The 21,319-nt window shown below is 40.9% G+C and overlaps 1 protein-coding gene and 1 long non-coding RNA gene across 2 annotated transcripts in view; one reads left to right on the top strand and one right to left on the bottom strand.

Moving 5' to 3' along the window:
- The window catches only part of SYN2 (synapsin II), a 171,490-nt gene that overhangs the window by 43,161 nt on the left and 107,010 nt on the right, over window positions 1–21,319 (bottom strand). The window contains 3 exon segments of the mRNA XM_021069343.1: window positions 1,022–1,178; window positions 3,557–3,648; window positions 4,902–4,959. Coding sequence (XP_020925002.1) covers window positions 1,022–1,178; window positions 3,557–3,648; window positions 4,902–4,959 — 307 coding nt within the window.
- Window positions 4,903–7,977, top strand: LOC106505675. The gene is made up of 3 exons (XR_001300300.2): window positions 4,903–5,654; window positions 7,079–7,251; window positions 7,725–7,977. It is a non-coding gene; the product is annotated as an uncharacterized LOC106505675 (long non-coding RNA).

The following is a 21,319-nucleotide window of genomic DNA, read 5'->3' as shown; positions in this document are numbered from 1 at the left end:
GGCCACCAGTGCCATGACCCTTGGCAAGCTAGGATGCAATAGTTGAAAAGATTTTTGAAAAACAAGAGGAGGGAGGATGTGATTAGGGGCAGGTGTTTCCTTCCAAGAGGACCAGAGCAGCAAAGTTACAGAAGTTGACCCCTCAGCTGTCAGAGGGAGGCCAGAGCAGCCCAGGACTGTTACAGGCTGCTTTCCCTCCCAGCTCCATTCTTGTCTCCGCTCAAAAGTTTCCATGGCCTCCACAATTTCCAGATTGGCCAAGGACGGGAATACCAAAGTAGCTTCTTCCTCACATGGTAACCCAATTTATGTGAACATGCGATCTAGAGAAACCCTGGCTCTATAACTTGGGAAGTTACTTAATCCTATCTGGGTCTCATTTCTCTGTAAAAAGTAATAATAATGATGATAATATCTTCCTTGTAAGGTTATTATGAGGATTAAATGAAATTAATGTAGGAAAATCTCAAAAGCTGGCAGCATGCAGTGAGTAGTTTTATGCTCCTTACCTTCCTTCTTTAATATGCACATCTCTACCATGAAGGGGCACTTACAGAGCATATAAGTGTCTGATTGATATGTGTGTGGATGAACCCAATGTAAAGTTGCTAAACACTTGGTAGGACTCTAACACTAAAATCCCTTTGAGATGGACTATCCCCCTGGTCCCTACTGGCCTCAGGCCTTTCTAATGATTAGACCTTTCAGAGCCAAGAAACAGGTATTTATACTGCTGTATCCTATGGCTAAGGCAAGAACCTCTAAGTCTATAAGGGCTTCTTCACAGAATCTTTGTGAGACTTTGCTGTGAGGCCAAAGGTCCAGCCTGCTGCAAGGGCAGTCCAGCCTGTGATGATGCTCTATAGTGAGAGCCTACTGGACCCATGGCCCATCTGAAGCTCCTCCCACATCCTCTCATCTGGCCTTACTGCCTCTGGATTGCCAGTCTTGCCTCTGGGATTCTGGGAGAAAGAGGACCTGGGTTCCACCCTTTTACCTGGGGAACAGGGACCTCACTCACCACCCACGGCTTGTCACAGAAGTTGTAAATGGATTCCAATGAGTTGATGCTGGGGAGGCCTGCATACTGCATGCCAATGATCAGGTGGCGGAAGTCCTCATTCTCTGCCATGCCAAATGCATGCTGCCGGATGAGCACAAAGTCTGGCCGGAAGGACCTGGTGAGAATGCAGAAGTCAGTCTGCCATCAACCAGTATGTCATGTCATACATGATCTTGTGTCTCCCATTTCCAAAGCCCAAAACAGAGAAAAGTCTTAAGGGCTACCTGGACCAAGCCCCTCATTTTATCTTTATGATTCTTTTATGGGCTAAGAAATGAAGTACTATGTATGGCATTTCTCAAAGGAGATTTGAAGAAAAGATTCCTGACATTCTCTTATTTCTCTGGGTTAAGCAGTGGCTTTTTCTTTCTTTCTTTTTTTGATTAAGTTTGATCTTCATTTTTTTTTTTTTTCTTTTTTGGCTGCCCTGCAGCACATGGAGTTCCTGGGCCAGGATCAGATCTAAGGTGCAGTTGTGACCTACAATGCAACTTCAGCAATGCCAGATCCTTTAACCCACTGTGCCTGGCTGGGGATCAAACCTGCATCCTGGCACTGTAGAGACGCCACTGATTCCCACTATGCCACAGCGGGAACTCCAGGCACTGCCTTTTCCTAAATGTGCAAAGGCCCTCAGGAGAGAAGAAATACTTTTAGACCCTCATAACTTAAATGAACAAGAATTCTCCCCATCCCTTCGGGGCAGTGTGAGAGCTGAAGCTCTTGTGGCTCCAGAATTGGTACTCCAAGGGGTTCCCAGCAGACTTTAAAGACAACATACTTGGCTGATGTCACTGCCTGCCACGGAGATCCCTAATCTCACTCCTTAAAAGGTGCTCCTTAAAAACAGGCAATGCCCTCATCAGGCCCCCAGAAGAGTCCAGGCTGGCTGAGAACAGATGCCAGATTTCCCCATGTTATTCCTCCAAAGAGGATGCCCAGGAGAGGTGCAAATATTTTTCATAGAACTGAGGTTGAGCAACAGCTACAGAAAGTGCTGAGAGTACCAAGTGTTTCCAAGCATGGGAAGGCTCCCTGCATTTCACCTCTAGCCAGTAATGCTCCCAGTCACAGCTGCTCCACAGAACCAAGGACCCCATCTTCATGCCCTGACTCTGGAGGACCCCTACCCCCACTCTCTTTCCAGAGAGTCAATTCTGTGGCAGCATCTGCCCTCAAGGCTACAGGCCATTCACACATGTGCAATGCCCTACCTGGTTCTCTCTCCAGGCATCCATCCAATCCCTACCTACAGCCCCAGCCCTGCCCAGGCTCAGGCTTTTAAAGTGGGGGGAGAAGGACCCCTCTTTGGTCACTCAGGACTTAGCATCAAGTCAGTATGGCATGTTCTCTGACCTACCTGTGCTCTAGTTGTGGGAAAATGGCCCCAGCTGTATGCCTGAGACCAAACCTTATAACCCAGCTATAGGAGCTGAGCTCTGGACTTGCGGTCAGCTCCTGAGTTCCTATGCTGGTTTCTGGAAGGGTCTGCCTTATTTTTGCCAGATCCCTCCCAGTACCCCGATATGGGCCCTTCGGTCACCACCTGCCTGTGTCAGGCATCCCTATGACTCATTCTATCTGCAGTGGGAGGAGTCTGCCACTCTCTCCAGTGGGAGCTCCCTGAGCTGCTTCCCCATCTGCACAGACATCTCTTTTTCTGTCCACCTCCATCTCCAGGATGGCAGAACTCACATTTCCTGAAATTAGGCTCCAGACACCTGAGCTCTGCCTTCCCTGTCATGAACCCAGGTCCTGTTGGACAGTGGAGGCCCCCGTGTCAGTGTACTGCAGATTAAGGTAGAGAAAAGGGTGAAGTGAAGACTCTTCCTGGAGCAAGACTCTACTGTCTGAAAACCTGAAGCCACGCTGAGCCCCTGGGAAGAATAACACTGTGGCAATCATTTTCCTTCATCTGGAATCCTCATCACCTCCTTCACAGAATTCTTGTACTGCATTTAACAATGTTTATAAACCAGCCAGCACCCCCACCTGGCATGTAAGTGCTTTATAATTGCAATTTTTCTTCCACCCACAATACCAGGCTTTCCTATCAGACTTATGAGTTCCCAGGAATTTGGAATATAGAAGGAACACTGGGCTGGGAGTTAAGAGAATTCTAGAACACAGGGCTCTGCTACCAACTCACTGAGTGAATCTAAGCAAATTAATGTAAAATGGGAGGCTAAACTAGAGCAAATGTTTTCAAAAAATTTTTAAGCCAATGGAATCCTGTTTTCCAGGAGAAATATATTTGGATATAAAAGCACAACTGCACTGGCTGAGGCGAGACTGGAGTCCTGGAACACCTCTGACTGGAATCCAGGTCTCTACCACTCTTTGCCTTCTTCTACCACTTCTGTCCAGCACACATCATCAAGTTCTGTATGCTACACAGAGCAATGCTATCCAACTCCAAGACTTGACTGTGAAACTACCTCTGCAAGCCAGAGATGGTAACTCTGGAGACCCTGAGGACAGAAAGGACCTTACCGGACAACCTTTGTGCCATTCCGGAGCACCTGCATATCCACAGCATAGGTCCCATCTGCATGGGCCACCAGGTTGAGCTCTGAAAATTCTGCCTGAAAAATAACAGGACAAGATTAAGAAGGTAGATTTCATGTCATATATTTTTTACTACCATAAAAAATAAAGATAACAGTAGGGGTTTATTCCTACTGACTCTGCCAGGTCCTTCACAGAACAGCAGCAGCATCCCTCCCACCAAACATTTATTTATAGTTTTCAAAGCATGTTCAAAACCTGATGTCATCTAGCTCTCAGAGCTACTCCGTGAGGCAGGAGGGACAGAGATAATTATTCCTATTTACTAAAGGAGCAGTTAAACGACTTTTCTGGACAAACAAAACTTATTGTTGGCAGAGACAAGAATAAAACTCAGGTCTTCCGACGCCCAGCTCAGCATCCATTGTGCTGCCTCTCTACGGAGCAGGAATGCAAACTGGGGCAAACATGCCCTTCATCAGTTTCAACATAAAAGCACCAAGTTTTAGTTTTAGGCAACTGGATTTTAGTTCTGCTCTGACCCCAGCTAAATGCATAGGATATTAGGTAAGTCACTTGTTCTCACTAAGGCACACAGTTTCTCTCATCTCTAAAATGGGAATAATTTTTTATCAACCTTGCCTATCTAACAAGTTATTTTAAGAACTGAATGTAACGATGGATAGGAAAAGTACTTTGTAAATGACAGCACAGTGTGTAAGGAATGATGAGTAACTGTGATCATTACATAGAAAATACATGCATTGCTTAAAATGGACACTCCCCTCTCCACTCCAATAGACCTAATTTCTATTTATCATGAAGCAAAGGATAGAGAAAGATAAAAAATGAGCCTTTCAGGACTTAACTGCATTAAAAACAGGAGGTGTTCTTTTCTAAGTTCTCTCTGAAGTGTTGGTAGCTTCAGGCCCAGATGAGGCACTGCTAGAGGCCACACACCTGAATGGCAAATGTGCGTCTACCCAGGAAGACCATGCCACCAGCAATACAGAGGTGTGGCCATGCTTCAGGAAGACACTCCTCTCAAGTGTCCCTCTGCCTGAGAACCCTGCGCCCCCAAAGAACGCAAAGAGTCACACTGCTTGCCTCTCTACAGACACTAGAACCATGAAAAGAAGTCAGAGCAGCTGAAAGATGCAGCCCTTAGTCTCACAGACAGAATTACTGGAAAGGGTCGGGGAAGGAGATAGAGAGCCTGGAAGCTAGTGATGGACATTGTTCTCTGCTTGGCAGAACTAGATGGCTCACTCTGGAATGTCCAGAGGGAACAAGGGTGATGCAGATGCAACCTGGGCTCCAGACTGGTTACCTGTTCCACTTTGATGTCATAATCTCCAAGGACTTTTTTGCCCCGAAAGCACTTGGCCCTGGAAAGAGGAAAAAAAAAAAAGCATACAAATTAATTTTGTATAGGTGTTTGAGGTCAGAAAGCCACTCTCACCAAGAAGAGAACTACAGCAGACAGAACCCCAGAATGAGAGTCAAGAGACCAGGGTAAGGGTTAGAGTCTAACTAAGTCTGCTATCGGGTCACCATAAGAAAGCCTCAAGCAAACCACTACCTCCCCACTTTGCTCAACTTGCTCACCCATAAAAGAAACCAAAAGGCCTTTCACTCTCAGGTTTTGTGATTTTATGATAACATCCTTGGCCTTTCGGCTGCAAAAGAAGTCTAGAAGTAGGAATTTCCCTAATGTTAGTAAAGACTAGGTCAATTTTATACATCTCTACAGTTTCCTTATCTTTTTCACTCTGATCTTCTAGTTGGTTTCCACCCTTGGAATTTTAGTTTCTAAAGAAACTGTTATCATTTTACCACTTCATACTCATACTTCCAAAAAAGACTTGAGGCAACTAATAATTTAAAAAGTAAATATAACCAACAATCAATGAATGAAGGAGAGTTAATTATACCAGAAAAAAAGAGGATGGGGAGCTGAGGAAAGCTACTATAATTGAACACAAAACCTATCCTGTATTTCTAGGCAGTTGAGAGAATGAGTCAAGCTGAGATAGTTCCCATTTTGTCACAGATCTGGAGGAACCTCACATTATAGCTGCTGGTAAGTAGACTATATTTATGCTTATATTTATATCCATTGCTATTTTGACCTTCACTACCCTCCCTCCCATAGAATTCTCTTTCTTTCATTTGCTGCATCTGTGGCATGTGGAAGTTTCCGGGCCAGGGACTGAATCCAAGGCACAGGTGTGACCTATGCTACTTGGCAGTGCCAGATCCTTAACACTCTTGCACTGAGCCAGGGATCGAACCTGTGCTGCCGCAGAGACAACTTGCATCCTTAACCTGCTCTGCCGCAGTGGAAACTCCCCCGTAAGAGTTTATCTGTCTATTTAGGTTGATTCTTCATCTGTAAAAAGGGCCTTTCCACACATACCTGTTAGCTATGTTGGGCTTGCTTTCCCAGTGGTTGAAATTTCACATAGCATGTTTCTTTTTTTCCCTTTTTAGGGCCGCACTCGAGGCATATGGAAGTTCCCAGGCTAGGGGTTGAATTGGAGCTGTAGCTGCTGGCCTACAACACAGCCACAACAATGTGGGAGCCAAGTTGTGTCTGTGACCTACACCACAGCTCACAGCAACATCAGATCCCTAACACGCTGAGCGAGGCCAGGGATCGAACCAGTGTCCTCATGGATACTAGTTGGGTTTGTTACTGCTGAGCCATGATGGGTCCTCAAACAGCATGTTTCACTGGAGGTTTTTAAAAGCCCTCCTCCAAAACAAAGGGATAAATTAACATTTATTGGACATTATGTTTTAGGAATTATGTGCTAGTTGCTTTCAAAAGCATCTCATTTATCCTTAAAACAACTTATGAGATAGGGAGAAAAGTATTCATTTTTGAGATGAGGAAACTAAGAGGAAGAAAATGGCATATTCAAGGTCACCTGGCAAGTCAGCGACAGAGCCAATATTCACCCAAGTCTGAGTCCACTGCCATCGATGCTGCACAGCCCTGTCTCCCTCCACTCATCCATTCTCTCTGTCTTCATTCCCACCATTACAAAAACTGACTTGTCATGTATGCTGCATTGTATGTTTCTTTTCCCATTTTCCTTCTTCCCCTCAAAAGGGACTGGATGTGGTGAGCACTCGTTCCACTATACATACTTCCTACGAACTACCCGGGATGAGGCCAGGCTACTTCCTTTCCTCTCTCTGTCCTGGAACAGTCTGTTCTAGGAAATTGTCATTTGTCCTATCCAAAGTCCCTGGCTACCCTCAAATTGCTCCTCAGAGGCACTCAGCCATCCTGCAGTTGAATCACTGAGGTCCATCCCCCCACCTCTGCCCCAGTTCCTTACTAAGCTTCATCAGCTTGCTTCCAGGACCTTGTTCAATGTTCACGGCTCAGCAAGCCCCTCAGGCAAGGGCACTGCAGTGTACCCCATCCTTTTTACTGTTGCATCGTATTATGAGTTTAAATAACAATCTCTGCATGGCACTATCATGGCTCTGCAGATCTTCAGGACTCTGCAGGGCTCTGTCCACGACTATAAACAGAAGTACATGGAGGAAATGATCCGATGAGGTTCCGTCCTTACACTGGTGACTGTGTGTCTACCTTGTTACCAGCAATGCTTCCTGATGCTTCCTTCCATCTTCCTGTCTCAAGATAGCTCTCCTTCTGTGAGGTAAGTCTCAAAGACATTAGCAATAACCTCTCATTCTATATAAAAACGCCTTGCATTTTTAAAGCACATTCCTTGCCTTACTTGCTCCTTATAATTCAGTGAAGCAGCCACAACACACAGTACTGTCCATCTGACCAATGGAGAAACAAACCCAGAGCAGCTAAAGAGTACACTCAAATCACAGAAAAGTTCATAGGAGTTAAGTTTAGAACTAAGAGTTTATATCTAGGTGCTTAGGTGCTGCCAAGTTTTTAAATTCACTCATTTAGTTTGTGGGTTTTGAACACTGATGTTGAAGTATATTTATAAATTCTGGCTGTGTTTTATCTGCCACTTCCTGCACCTGCTTGTTGACCAAGTTGGCTAATGATACTGTTTTCATGCCTTTTCCCCACCCCCATCTCTCCAATGATCTTAATGCCTTTTCCTTAAGGTAATTTGTCCTGTTGGAAATCTTATTTTGTGTTTCCCAGCTCTGGGTTACTGGCCTCTCTTGACTGAGCCGAAATCTTATAAAAAAGGAGACGAGATAGCAGGTGATGGGGCACAGAGCCTTCTTTTGGAGAATGAGCACATTATCCCAGGTATTTTCATGAAAAACTGTGTAACTCACAAGCAAGTGACAGAATTATCTCCCAATTCTAAGAAAGCACTGTTAGGGGCTGTGTGCTAGAAGCCAGAGGGGTTCTGGATGCACAGTCTGGGTGGGTTTCCTGGCTGTACACTTTTTTGGCTATGTTGCAAGTGGCTCACATTTTTCAAAAAAAAAAAAAAAGTATGTCACATGGTTAAACCGATCTATATTCACAAGCACTTAAGAGGATAAAATGAAAAATAAGTTTCTCCTTTTCCATTCCTTGCTCATCACATATACTCCCCATTACCAGTTGTAAGTATATCCTTCCAGTGCGGGGAAAATGCATGCATATATATCTGCATACATATATGCCTCAAACATACATATGGCATCATACTATATAAGTTCTTTTTTTTTTTTTTTTTTTTTGGTCTTTTTAGGGCCACATTCAAGGCATATGGAAGTTTCCAGGCTGGGGTCGAATTGGAGCTACAGATGCCAGCCTACACCACAGCCACAGCAACATGGGATCTGAGTCATGTCTGCAACCTACACCACAGCTCATGGCAACGCCAGATCCTTAACCCACTGAGAGAGGCCAGGGATCGAACCTGCATCCTCATGGATATTATGGATATTAGTCAGGTTCATGACCACTGAGCCATGACAGGAAGCTTCTCTTCTTTTTCAAACCTTAATTTTTTATTGCACTTAAAAACCTATCAGTCCTTTGGATAGTATCAACATTTTAACACATTAATTCTTCCAATCCATGAACACAGGATATCTTTCCATTTAATATTTTATTTTATAATAACTTTGTATAGAGAATAATATATAAAATATCAAACTACTATGTTGTATGCATGAAACTAATATAATACTCTAAGTCAGCTATCATTCAATTAAAAAAATACATCTTAGGAAGTTCCCTTGTGGTGCAGTGGGTTAAGGATCTGGCTGTAGCAGCTGTGGTACAGGCCACAATCCCTGGCCTGGGAACTTCCACATCCCACAGGTACAGTCAAAAAAAAATTACATCTTAGTGATATGCTTTCAGCATATACTGACAGGCTTCTTTTTTTAAACAGTTGCATGAAATTCCATTTGAAGGTCATACAGTAATTTAACCAATATTTACTGGTGAGCATTTAGATTTCCAGTTTGGGGATTATTTTTGCTATTATAAACAGAGCTGCAATGGCTTACATTTAAGAATATATCCATAAGATAAATTATTTTTTCCAACTTTACTAAAGTATAATTGACAAATAAAATTAAAATATTTAAAGTGTACACCATGATGATATATGTATATTTTGTGAAATAGCATAACCACAATCAGATTAATAAACATACCCATCGCCTCACATTAGTACCTTGTGTGTGTGTATATGTTACTCTCTTAACAAATTTCAAGCATTCAATACAGTATTTTTTTTTTTTTTTGTCCTTTTGCCTTTGCTAGGGCCATTCCTATGGCATATGGAGGTTCCCAGAGCCACAGCAACGTTGGATACAAGCCACGTCTGCAACCTATACCATAGCTCATGGCAACGCCAGATCCTTAACCCACTGAGCAAGGCTAGGGACCGAACCCACAACCTCATGGTTCCTAATCAGATTTGTTAACCACTGCGCCACGACGGGAACTCTTCAATACAGTATTATCAACTATAGATACCAAATTGTACATCAGAAGGATAAATAGTTTATTACAAAATTGCTGGTGCAAGGAAGAGACATAGCTTTTACTGATATTGGCACACTGCCCCCCATCCAAGAAAATGATTATATCATTTTCCAGTGTTTGAAAGCTTGAGAAAGTTACTTCACTTCCCTTGGTTACCCCCACCTCCCCCATAGTCCCCTGCATAGGCTGGGCACAGAGAAGGTGCTTAGTAAGGACTTTGAGACTGCCAATCTTGTCAAATCAATCCAATTCACAGCTAAACAGATCCCAAGATGTACATCCTTGAAGCCCAGACTAAAAATATCTATGGTGCCTGTGTTGTCAATTTCCCCCTATTGTAACATTTTCTTAACAAGACTAGCAGCTGAGGATCTATGTGAGTTTAATGGCTTGCAGCTTCCTTGATCCACCAGGCAATGAACCATCTCCCCTTACTGCTAAAATGAGTAGAGGCTTCTGTATTTAACTCTTCTGACTCAAGGCACAGACTACCCACAGCAATTCCCATCCACCAGTCAACTAGGGCTCATGAAGCTGAGGAGACTTCATCAGAGATTTTTCTGCTAAGGTTGCCTCAAAACTTGGCCCATATTGGTAAGCACAGCTTAAACACTCCCTCTTCATGCTTCGGAAAAGGCAGAAAAGTCTAGAAATAGCCAGGGTAGCTGAGTTCAGGCCTAGTTTGACCATTTCTCAGCTACGTGACTTTGGGCAAGTAACAGCCTCTCTAAGCCTCAGTTTTCTCATATAAAAAATATGTCTAATAATGATTTTAATAATAATAGCAAACATTCATTACATACTAACCATTGTCCTAAGTATTTTATATATTTTATCTCATTTAATAATACTTGACTCTCAAGTTGTTGTGAAGACTTAATGAAGGCATATGAGAACAAATGATAGGAAAGTGTATTGGAAACTCTGAAATGTTATGCAAATGTGAAGTACTATTGGCAAAATGCAATAAACATTTATACACCAGGTATTACCGTTGTTTTACTATTACCACAGCCAGCGTGGCTTCTTCCTCTTCTGAACATTCATCCCATTTTTTGTCTACTCATAATATTTGGCTCATAGCATCACCATCTGATACCACCTTACAAACTCAGTTGTCTAAAAAAAAAATCTGTGATACCCTTCCCCCACCCTAGCCTCAGACCAATGGATTATGTAACAATACTTCGGAGCAAGAACCACCCATATGAGAGTCCTGGATTTTCCAACATTTTTGATTTTAAATATTATGTCCTGTTGTCATATTATATGGTCTAAGGACTGTACAAATATGATCATCAAATCTATAAATTTCCAACCGTTCCTCAAACTGTGTACTTATTCACAATCAGGCTTTGCTTATTGACTGGAAATGTTAGGAGTGATGGTTGTGGCTGAACACATGTAGAAAATCAGAAGAGGCTGCCCTCAGGACTGAGCCGTCTTCTTCCTTCTTGCATGTGCATGGCCCAGGGTGTCATGGTTTTTTTTTTTTTTTTTTCTCTTCTTCCCCACATGAAAATCTGTTCTCAATCTATATCCAAACTAAAAGACCTATAAACAGCACAGAGTGTAGATCTTCCCTGGGTGCCTGAGGCTTGCACAAGAATCAGAACCTCAAGCTAGAAGATAAAAGCACCAACAGTGTTCCCAGTAAATACCTAGCACTGGTCTGGACATTTATCTCTAACAAGGTTCCCTAGTTTCTAGATATTATTGCCTATAACTCCTATTCTTTCAGCCAAGCATCTGTAGGCATCAAGAAGTTAGAAAAGAAGCTAGAAATAGTAGAGGATTCCTATTTCCCACCCTGCACTCAAAGGGTAAAATCAGGCCTGCCAGTCTTGGGGAGAGTTTGTGAGCGCCTGGCGCCACCCCCTGGCAAGATGTGTGCTGCAGACAGGCTGTAGCCCCAGCTCGCTCACCCATGGAGCCGACTTCGCTGCACGGGTGATTCTCTCCAGGTACTTATTTGCTGCTCTGACAAACCAAGCCTGAAAATTAACTATTGCTTCTAAAAAGTGTGTGTCCCCACACCCAAATCTAGATTGTTGGCTTTTTTTCCAACTGTAGAAAGAAAGGCTGTGATTTGTCTGTAAATTCAGCAATAATTTACTAAATACCCAGTGGAAGATGCTGGAAACGTAGTAGTTGCCAAGCAGAGAAAACACGTCCAGAAAAGGAGACCAATATGCTTATGGGTAATTTGCTAAGGTCCTTTTTAACTCGATATTTATAACTAGTATTCACAGTCCTACCTCTCAATATTCTCCTTTAAAAAGTATTTAATGCCCACAACTAAAATAATAGCAACAAAATTTCATAGAGCTCAGAAAGATTTAAAGTGCAAACTAAGTTTCCTCTGCCTTCATGAATGTTACAAGTTAGCAGGGAGCAGAAACATAAATAAAATCCCAGAACATAAGGCATAAGATGCATTAGGAGTGTGGACACTACACTGTAGGAACCCAAAAAAGGGAAATCTCTGCCTGGAGAAGTCCAGGAAGGCTCCAGAGACAGACCTGAGTCTTAAAGAATGAGGGGGACTTTGCCACAGAAGAAGGAGAAAGCAGAATTGAAAGGCCAGTGCCAAGGCACAGAGGCTGCCTGAGCACTGAGCACTGAGCACTGCACAGCCCAGCTGCCTTGGGAGTAGGTCACACAGACTGAGAAGCCAGAGCTGAGGCAGCGGAGAAAGGGAAGGGACAGACTGTCAAAGAATATCAAATGTCAGGCTGAGTAGGTGGGACATAACAGCTTCCAAAAGACCTTTTTTTAATCTTTTATTATGAAAAAAATACATCCTCAATAGTTTTCAACATTTTGCAAATGTTTTTCATTTATTATTCTCACTGTTGTTGAGACTATTGGGTGTGCTAAAGAAAATCCCAAATATCATGTCATTTCTCTTGTAAAATTTTAAGTAATATCTCTAACTTACAATGGCTTAAAATTTTTTTTATTGTGGCCAAATATATAACAAAATTTGCCATTTAAACTATTTTCAAGTGTAAACTCAGTGGCATTCAGTACATTCACAATGTTGTGCAACCAGCAACACTATTTCCAAAACTTTTTCATTATCTAAAACAGAAACTATGTAACCATTAGGCAATAACTACCTATTCCTCCCTTCCCCTAGCCCCTGTAACTTCTAATTAACTTCTCTCTCTTTCTCCCTCTTTTTTTTGGGGGGGGGAGGCAATTAAGTGTTTATTTAAAGAGAGAAGAGTGAGAAGATAGGTGCGGGGAAAATACAGGCACAGACAGGCTGGGTCAGGGTCAGGGATGGAAAGGGAGAGAGAGACAGAGAGGAAGAATGTAATTTACTTCTCTTTATGGATTGCCTATCCTAGGGTGATGAGTCTTTAATAATTATTATTATTTAATAATTAATAATAATTTAAAGTATCTTTACTGAGTTGATAATCAAATTTTCCCAACTGTTTCCCAAAACATTGTCAAAGATTTTACGTGGAAAGGTGACATAATCGGATGTGCCTAAGATCTGAGAGACCACTTTGTCTGGGACATAGAAATGAGTAGAGGGAGCCAACCAGGAATCAAGAGCATTTGGGAAGCTGGTGCTGTAACTAGACTAAAGGACTGCTGTTTACTAGTACATGGCAAACCAGTAGCTACTGCATAACACCCATCAGGCAACTCAATTGATCATTTGATTGGTTAGGCCTAGAAACTTTGAAGATAACTGGGAAATGATAGTGATATTAAAAATAGGCTTTAGGAGTTCCCATAGTGGCTCAATGGTTAACGAATCTGACTAGCATCCATGAGGATGCAGCTTAGATCCCTGGCCTTGCTCAGTGGGTTAAGGATTCAGCATTGCCCTGAGCTGTGGTGTAGGTGGCAGATGCGGCTCGGATCCCGCATTGCTGTGGCTATGGCGTAGGTCAGCAGCTACAGCTCTGATTCGACCCCTAGCCTGGGAATCTCCATATGCCTCGGGCATGGCCCTAAAATAAAAAAGAAAAAAAAATGGCTTTAATTGAGTGATACAAAGACATCCCCTACAGATGTTCTGGAACAAAGACAAAAATGAGACCTAATATAGGTAGGCCTTACATTGGTAAAAGGGTTCTTAACTCAAATCTAATTCATGAAGCATAAAACTTTCTTTTAGTACACCGAGAAATGTCTGTTATGGGTAACTGGTTTAGGAATAAGAAAAAAAAGAATAGGAAGAAGTGACCACTTTTCTGGATAAAGGCAACATGCTGGTCCTTGATGTTATTAATTCAGTGATTAAGTAGTTAAATCAAATTCGCTGTAACTAAATTATTTCTAAGATAAAAAGCAAGCTGCATGGTGTCTTAGTTAACATTCACATAAATGATCTGGAAGAGAATGCATGGGGAAACTGCCAAGTTTGCAGATGGCATTCAGCTTTTCCAGGGATTAAAATGCCAAGTTGATTAGGGATAAAGTGAAAGAAGATGTGGACGTGGGCAGAAAAGTGGCAGAGGAGTTTTAATGTGACTAAGTGTAAGAAAACATATTCAATGGGAAATGATTTTATCAGGGTATCATGAGTGTTCAATTACAATCCAGAAAAGAACATGAAATGACAGAAAATTGTTTCCTTAAGTCCTGTGAGATGTCACAGACAAAACACAAAAAGGTTAAGAGAGTGAAAAGCAAAAAAAAAAAAAAAAATGTTGGTTATCATCAGAAAGTTTATTGGAAATTCAACATAAAGGGTTTCCTATACTCTGACCTCATCTCATACAAGACATAGTACTTTCATGTTTGTGATACAGCATACCTCAACACAAATGACATGATGAAAGTAGAAATGGCCCACAGAAAAACAGAACAAAATGAAAAGGCTCTGATTTTTAGCAAAATCTGATAGAATGAGTCTTCTTCAGTCCATAAAGGTAAAGATCCAAAGGGGATAGAAGGGTGTGAAGGAGGGAAAGAGAACTTGAGTGATTGTGTTTATTATACACATCATTCATCCTAGATAGCCAAATTAATCTCACAAGATTTTATGCCTTACAGGAATGGCATTTCAATGTTACTGGTTTTATAGGAAAACGAGGCTCATAAATTAAGTGACTTGCTTAAAAGTAGCAGTTAGTGGCAGAGCTAGTCAAATTATATTTCAGCAGGTTTTTGTTTTTGTCTTTTTGGGGCTGCACCCATGGCATGCGGAGGTTCCCAGGTAGGGGTCGAATTGGAGCTGTAGCTGCTGGCCTACACCACAGCCACAGCAAAGCCAGATCTGAGCCGCATCTGCAACCCACACAGCAGTTCACGGCAATGCTGGATCCCCAACCCACTCAGTGAGGCCAGGGATCAAACCCTCCTCCTCATGGATGCTAGTCAGATTCGTTAACCACTGAGTCAGGAAGGGAGCTCCCTTATTTCAGCACTTCTGATGATCAGCTTTAGAGACTGTATATTTCTTTAGATGGGGATTGTGCTCTACTCATTTTTGTATCCTCAGTGCCTGTCCTACTCTTTGGCAGATAGTAGATGCTCAGGAGATGTTTATGGAGCTATTGAAATGAATACAGCTAAACATTTGGAGGTTAATATCAGAAAGAGTAGCCATGCCCAATCTGATAGAGCCCTGGACTTGTAGATCTCTGAGGATACTTATTTAGTCTTTCTCTGGAGATTATAAAATTCTCTCAAGTTATCTGCAGAAGGACTTCAACAGACCTAGATGGCAGATGAGACCCCTTAAGAAAAACAGCAATCTAAAGTTCTGAAAATGACTAATCTCTGAGTAAACATGCCAGCTGTGATTTCAGCTGGGAACAGCAAATCACTTCTTCTGAGCAGATTTTCTGAAGATCTCTATTTCGGGGAATAATTAAGTGATGCAGTATCACAAGATAACAAGATTATCAAACACAAGGAAAAAAAAAAGAATCCTGTAACTCAGGAGAACACATGATGGGAAGATTAGATGCATTTGTCTGTAATTATAGTGGAGCTACAGAACAGAATGCTTTGGAGTCATGGGACAGATTCTCTTTCCATGACTGGCTTATAAAATTAAATCAGGCTGCTTTGATATTGGACTAAAGTAGGTCAGCATTAAAGTCTGCTTTGGAGAAATATCAAGCAAATATAATTTTCAAAAGATATGGATTTATTTTACACCAGAAAAACGGGGATCCTAGCACTGACAAATCTCCAGGTTTAATTCCATTGTAGGGTCATACCCACAAACACCACCACCCTACCATAAAAGCTATTCGTCTCTAGATACACAGAAACATCCTCAATGACCTGGCCCTAACCTTCTATTCTAAACTTATCTCCCACCATTTCCCTCCTGCAAGACTGCTGCAGTCTGTGTGAATTAGAAAAAGGCATTTCTTCCTCCATGGGGACATTCCTGCACCAGGGTACTTGGCATGGCAGGTAGAATGTGGGGCTGCGTTTCACCCCTGCTCGTCTCCTCAGTCAAATGCCCCTGTGCAGTGAACAAGCTGCACAAGCACAAGCAGAAGCCTTGTCCTACTATCATTCAGACACTGAATTCAGACACTGAGTGGTACTACTATGTCAATCTGCCATTCAGACACTGTTTATCAACCACCTCTTATCAAAATACTGCTTCTGTGTGTTGGTCCATTTAGAAATCACCCTTTTCTCACAAATATCCAATCTATGGAAACAACCTAAATGTTCAGTGGTGAACAAACAAATGGATAAAGAAAATATGGCATATACATATGATGGAATATTATTCAGCCTTTAAAAAAAAAAAAGGAAATTCTGCCACTTGCAACAACATGGATGAACCTGGAAGACATTACGCTAAGAAAAATAAGGCAGACACAGAAAGACTAATACTGCATGATCTCATATGTGGAGTCTCATGTAGTCAAACTCAGAAGCAGAGAATAGAATGGTGGTTGTCAGCTGTGTGTGGGGGACGGGGCGGGGGGGGGGTATAAAGAAGTATTGGTCAAAAAATCCAAAGTTTCAGTTATGCAAGATGAATGAGTTTTGGAGATCTGATATACAGCATGGTAATGATAGTTAACAATACTGTATTGTAAACTTGAAATTTGCTAAGAGAAGAAGGAGGAAAAAGAGGAGAAGGAAAGGAGAAGGAAAAGAAGAAAAAAGACATTCTTGCTGTGGCTCAGCAGGTTAAGAACCCGACATAGTATTTGTGGGGATGCAGGTTAAATCCCTGGCCTCCCTCAGTGGATTAAGGATCTGGCATTGCTGTAGGGCCTAGCTGTAGCTGTGGTTTAGCTCTGATTTGACCCCTAGCCATAGGTGCAGCCGTAAAAAGAAAAAGGAAAAAACAAACAAACAAACAAAAAATGAAGAGGAAAAAAACGGGGAGGAGGTAATCTCAAAGGCTTTGGATGTATTCATTAAGAATACCATATTGTTTTTCTTATGGCACTTGCTGGTATGGTGAATTACACTGATTGATATTCAAATGATACATGAAAGGTTAGTTCCTGGGATGAACTCCATTGGGTCATAATATATGGTCCTTTTCATGTATCATGGGGCCCAATTTGCTTAAATGCAGTTAAGAATTACTGCCACTTTGTTTACTGGGGATTTTGGTTTTTGGTTTTCTATTCTTGTGGTGTCTTTGTCTGGTTTGGTGTCAGAGTAATAATGCTGGCTTCATGGAATGAGTTGAAAAGTAAGAATTTTTGTGGAAATTGTACTATCTCTACCATAAACATTTGGGAGAGTTCATCTGTGAAGGAATAATAAGTTTTCTACTATAGGTACATGAATAAATCTTACTCTGTTATATCATATTATATCATATCATATACGTTCTTTTAAATACCTAATTAGATTCCATTAGTTATTATGTTACAAAGAATAAATGCATCTAGATTTTTAAGTGGACTGGGACAACAATCAAACTTTCCCCACCATGTTACATAGAAAGGAGTTATCCAAGCTAACTAATAAACTTTGCATTTTAATCAACTGCCTGTAGCAGTGGAAAAAGCATGGATTTTAGAGCCAGACTAACCTGGGTTTAAATTTCAGGTCATGAACTTACTACCTCAACTAGGGCTCTTTACTTCTCCGTATTTTCATCTATAATACTTCTAAAGTTTGTTAGATTTAAATGACACTGCCTTTAATGTACTCCTCAAACATGCTAAACTCACCATCTCTTCTGGGCTTTTGCCCTTGCTGTTGGATACACCCTTACCCCAAACCTTTGCAGCACCTGCTCTTTCTCACCATTTGTCAGCTTAAACATTACTTCCTTGGTGATGTTTATTTTCTGACTACCTGAGCTAATGTGGTCCCCATCTCTCCCAGCATTCTCTTCATATAATCTTCATAGATTTCTTTATTTTAAAATTTCCTTGACTGTTTGTTTATTTTCATCCATTTCAACCAAAATGTAAGTTCTATAAGAGCAGAGACCTTGTCACTATGATAACTGCTGTATCAAACCCATGTCCAGCTTTACTATAATGCCTGGTACATGTTAGGTACCCATTAATGTTTGTTGAAAGAATCAATGAGTATGTAAATTATCTTGCACAGCACTCATTCACACATTTTTAGATCATTTTCTTTCCCCTTTCTGTGTAAAAAAATCACTGGGTTAAACAATGTGCCTGTGTGAGTCCTTTGAAATGCAGAGTGTTTCAACAAAATGGATTCATTGTTTGAACACTGATCAGGCATTTATAAATGTAGACAGAAATATGGTCATTTACTCCAATGTGTGATTAGACCATCCATGATCTTAATGTTTTATTATAGGTACTAATCAACATACCAGTTGTCGAAGTGTTTATAGACTTTACTCTCATATGAGATGTTAATAACATAATATTCCCTCAGCCTTCTGAGAGGGAAAATTTTGCTTGAAGTTCTTTTATTTATGAGAAAACAAAGGTCCAGAGCGGGGAGTTCAAGTTCAAACACCTAGTTCAAGTTCATTCCACCATCATGCCCCCTTAGAGCAAGAAAGGCAACTCTTCAAAACTTGAGAAACAGTAGAATTCAACCAAGATCCATATATGATATTACAGGATGTGGAGACTAAGGACTTGATTTCCATTTAAAGTGCTTGTGAGATCAAGTATGATAAAGAATATAAACAGCTAAGCATTACAGAAGCATAAGAAATTTTTATTTTTTATCACTTTACTGATGCACCAATTCTGTCTGTGATACTCAATCACCAAGGCAGAGTTCACACAGCACACTGCTGGAATGAAATAAGAAAAGATCTCCCCTTATTCTGCTCTCATTAGCAGAGGAGACTTGACCCTCTTTTCCCAGTCCGACTGCAAACTGCCATGACTGGTATTATCAGCCTACTTACCACCATGGCTGGGCAGAAACGTCCTTACACCTTAAGGCAATAACACTTTGGATTTCCAAATCCAAACCCAGGTGGCACATTCCATTCTACAAATTTCCAACTGGCGTCAATTCAGGGGGGAGATATTATTCACCAGAATAGGCGCTAACAACTGAATTTTGGCAGGCTAGGAGAAGACCTGGCACTGTCCTGGGAAAGACATGCCACAGGCTCCCAGATACACTCAAGTTTAGCAACATGGAACCATGCATGTTCCGGATGGAGAAATGGATCTCAGATACTCTCATTTTTACAAGTGAAAAAACAAACAAACAAACAAACAAACAAACAAACAAAAAACCCTGAAGCTTAAAGGATAAAAGTGGCCCAAGGTCATGAAGTGGGAACTCTGTGGGAACCCTGATCTTGTCTCAACAGTGCTCTTTTTGTTACACCAAGTTTAGTTCAGAGTGGATCTGGATAGAAGCTCATGCCTTAGTATAGAAGCACAAAAATAGATGGTACTGTGCTGGCCCTTTTCTCCTCAATTAATTTTTCCATCCTCTCAGCCACCTCTAATGAGCCACTGAGAATCCATGATCTTCACCTTCAACGAGCCCAAAAAGTAGTTTTAAAAATCAACCCAAACTGATTTGCCTGAAAACACTTTTAATTTTATCCTTGGAGTTCGGATTCAGTCCTTTGAAAAAGACTTTATTATACAGTATTGTTATAGCAAAATATATTCTATAAACCTTTAAAAATATTCTCATTACTTACTCATTGAACAAAGATTCATTAGATTAGTTATCTACTGTTTTCATAGCAGTATGCAAAGCACTGGATAGAGGGTAGGAGAAGGAAAGACTTACAGACCTCACCTAGCTCTGGCACAACAAATACAAATAAATTAGTCTTAACAGAAGCACGGAGGATTATTTATCCCAGAGTCTAAGCACCAAGTTATAGCAACTACAGTAAAATTGGTAATAGCTTATATTTATTAAGTACTTAGTAAGCACTAGTTACTATGCTGATTTTATACACCTTATTCAGTTAATCCTCATATCAATCACATAAACCAGTTAGGATTATCTCCTGATCTCATAGATAACTAAGGCACAGAGAGACTGATTAACTTGTCAAGACTAATTAACTTGTAACTAAGTTCAATTAACTGATTAACTTGTTCACTACTGAGTGGTGGATTCAGAATTTGAGCCCATGCAAATAGATTTCAGAGCAGATCTTTTTAATTTCTTCACACTACTAATGAAATATGGAATTATTTAAAAAATTTTAAAAGAGAATTCATATTTTAAAATCTTACAATTTATATGTGAGAAAAAAGAATGTATACATGTATGTGTAACTGGGTCACCATGCTGTACAGTAGAAAATTGACAGAACACCGTAAACCAGCTATAATGGAAAAAAATAAAAATCATTATATAAAAAAATAAAATAAATAAAAATTAGCTTTGGTCAATAAAAATAAAGAAAGAAAGAAAAATAAAATCTTACAATTAGCTAGTAATCTAAAATATTCACTTTATGCATGCTTTTCTATTTTATTTTTAAGGTAAAATTTTGTAATATAGAACAATTGAGCACAATAATTTCTATTTCTATTTTTAAATGGCTTCCTAGGAAGTATGATTTTTGTAATAAAAACAGTTTTTGTTTGTTTTTTTTTTGTCTTTTTGCTATTTCTTGGGCCGCTCTCGCGGCATATGGAGGTTCCCAGGCTAGGAGTCTAATCAGAGCTGTAGCCGCCAGCCTACGCCAGAACCACAGCAACTCGGGATCCAAGTCGCATCTGCGACCTACACCACAGCTCATGGCAACGCCGGATCCTTAACCCACTGATCAAGGGCAGGGATCAAACCCGCAACCTCATGGTTCCTTGTCGGATTCGTTAACCACTGTGCCACGACGGGAACTCCAAAATATAGTTTTTATTTACACAAGAGAGTAAAGACAACCAACACCTTTAAGTAACTCTCCAACTCTTGAAATTAAAATTTTCAGTTTCTTTTCAGTTAAGACATATATACTTTAAAAATTCTTTTGGAGTTCCCATTGTGGCAGAGCAGAAATGAATCCAACCAGTATTCATGAGAATTCAGGTTTGATCCTTGCCTCTCAGTGGGTTGGGGATCCCACACTGCCATGAGCTGTGCTGTAGGTCTCAGACACAGCTCAGATCTGGCATTGCTGGGGCTATGACATAGGCTGAAAGCTGTAGCTCTGATTCAACCCCGAGCCTGGGAATTTCCATGTGCCACAGGTGCAGCCTTAAAAAGCAAAAAATAAAAATATAAGTTCTTTTCTTTTATCATACCATACATGGTAAAGATCTCTTTACAATTCCCTGCATTCAATGTGGATTTGTTGTTTGATGAATAGAGATTCAGTTTTGCAAGACAAAAAGAGTTCTGGAGGTTGGATGTACAACAATGTGAATGTATTTAACACACTAAACTGTACTTTAAAAATG

Source organism: Sus scrofa, chromosome 13 (assembly GCF_000003025.6).
Source record: "Sus scrofa isolate TJ Tabasco breed Duroc chromosome 13, Sscrofa11.1, whole genome shotgun sequence".
In the NCBI taxonomy this organism is placed as follows: Eukaryota; Metazoa; Chordata; class Mammalia; order Artiodactyla; family Suidae; genus Sus; species Sus scrofa.
This window is presented reverse-complemented; position numbering and strand designations above follow the sequence as displayed.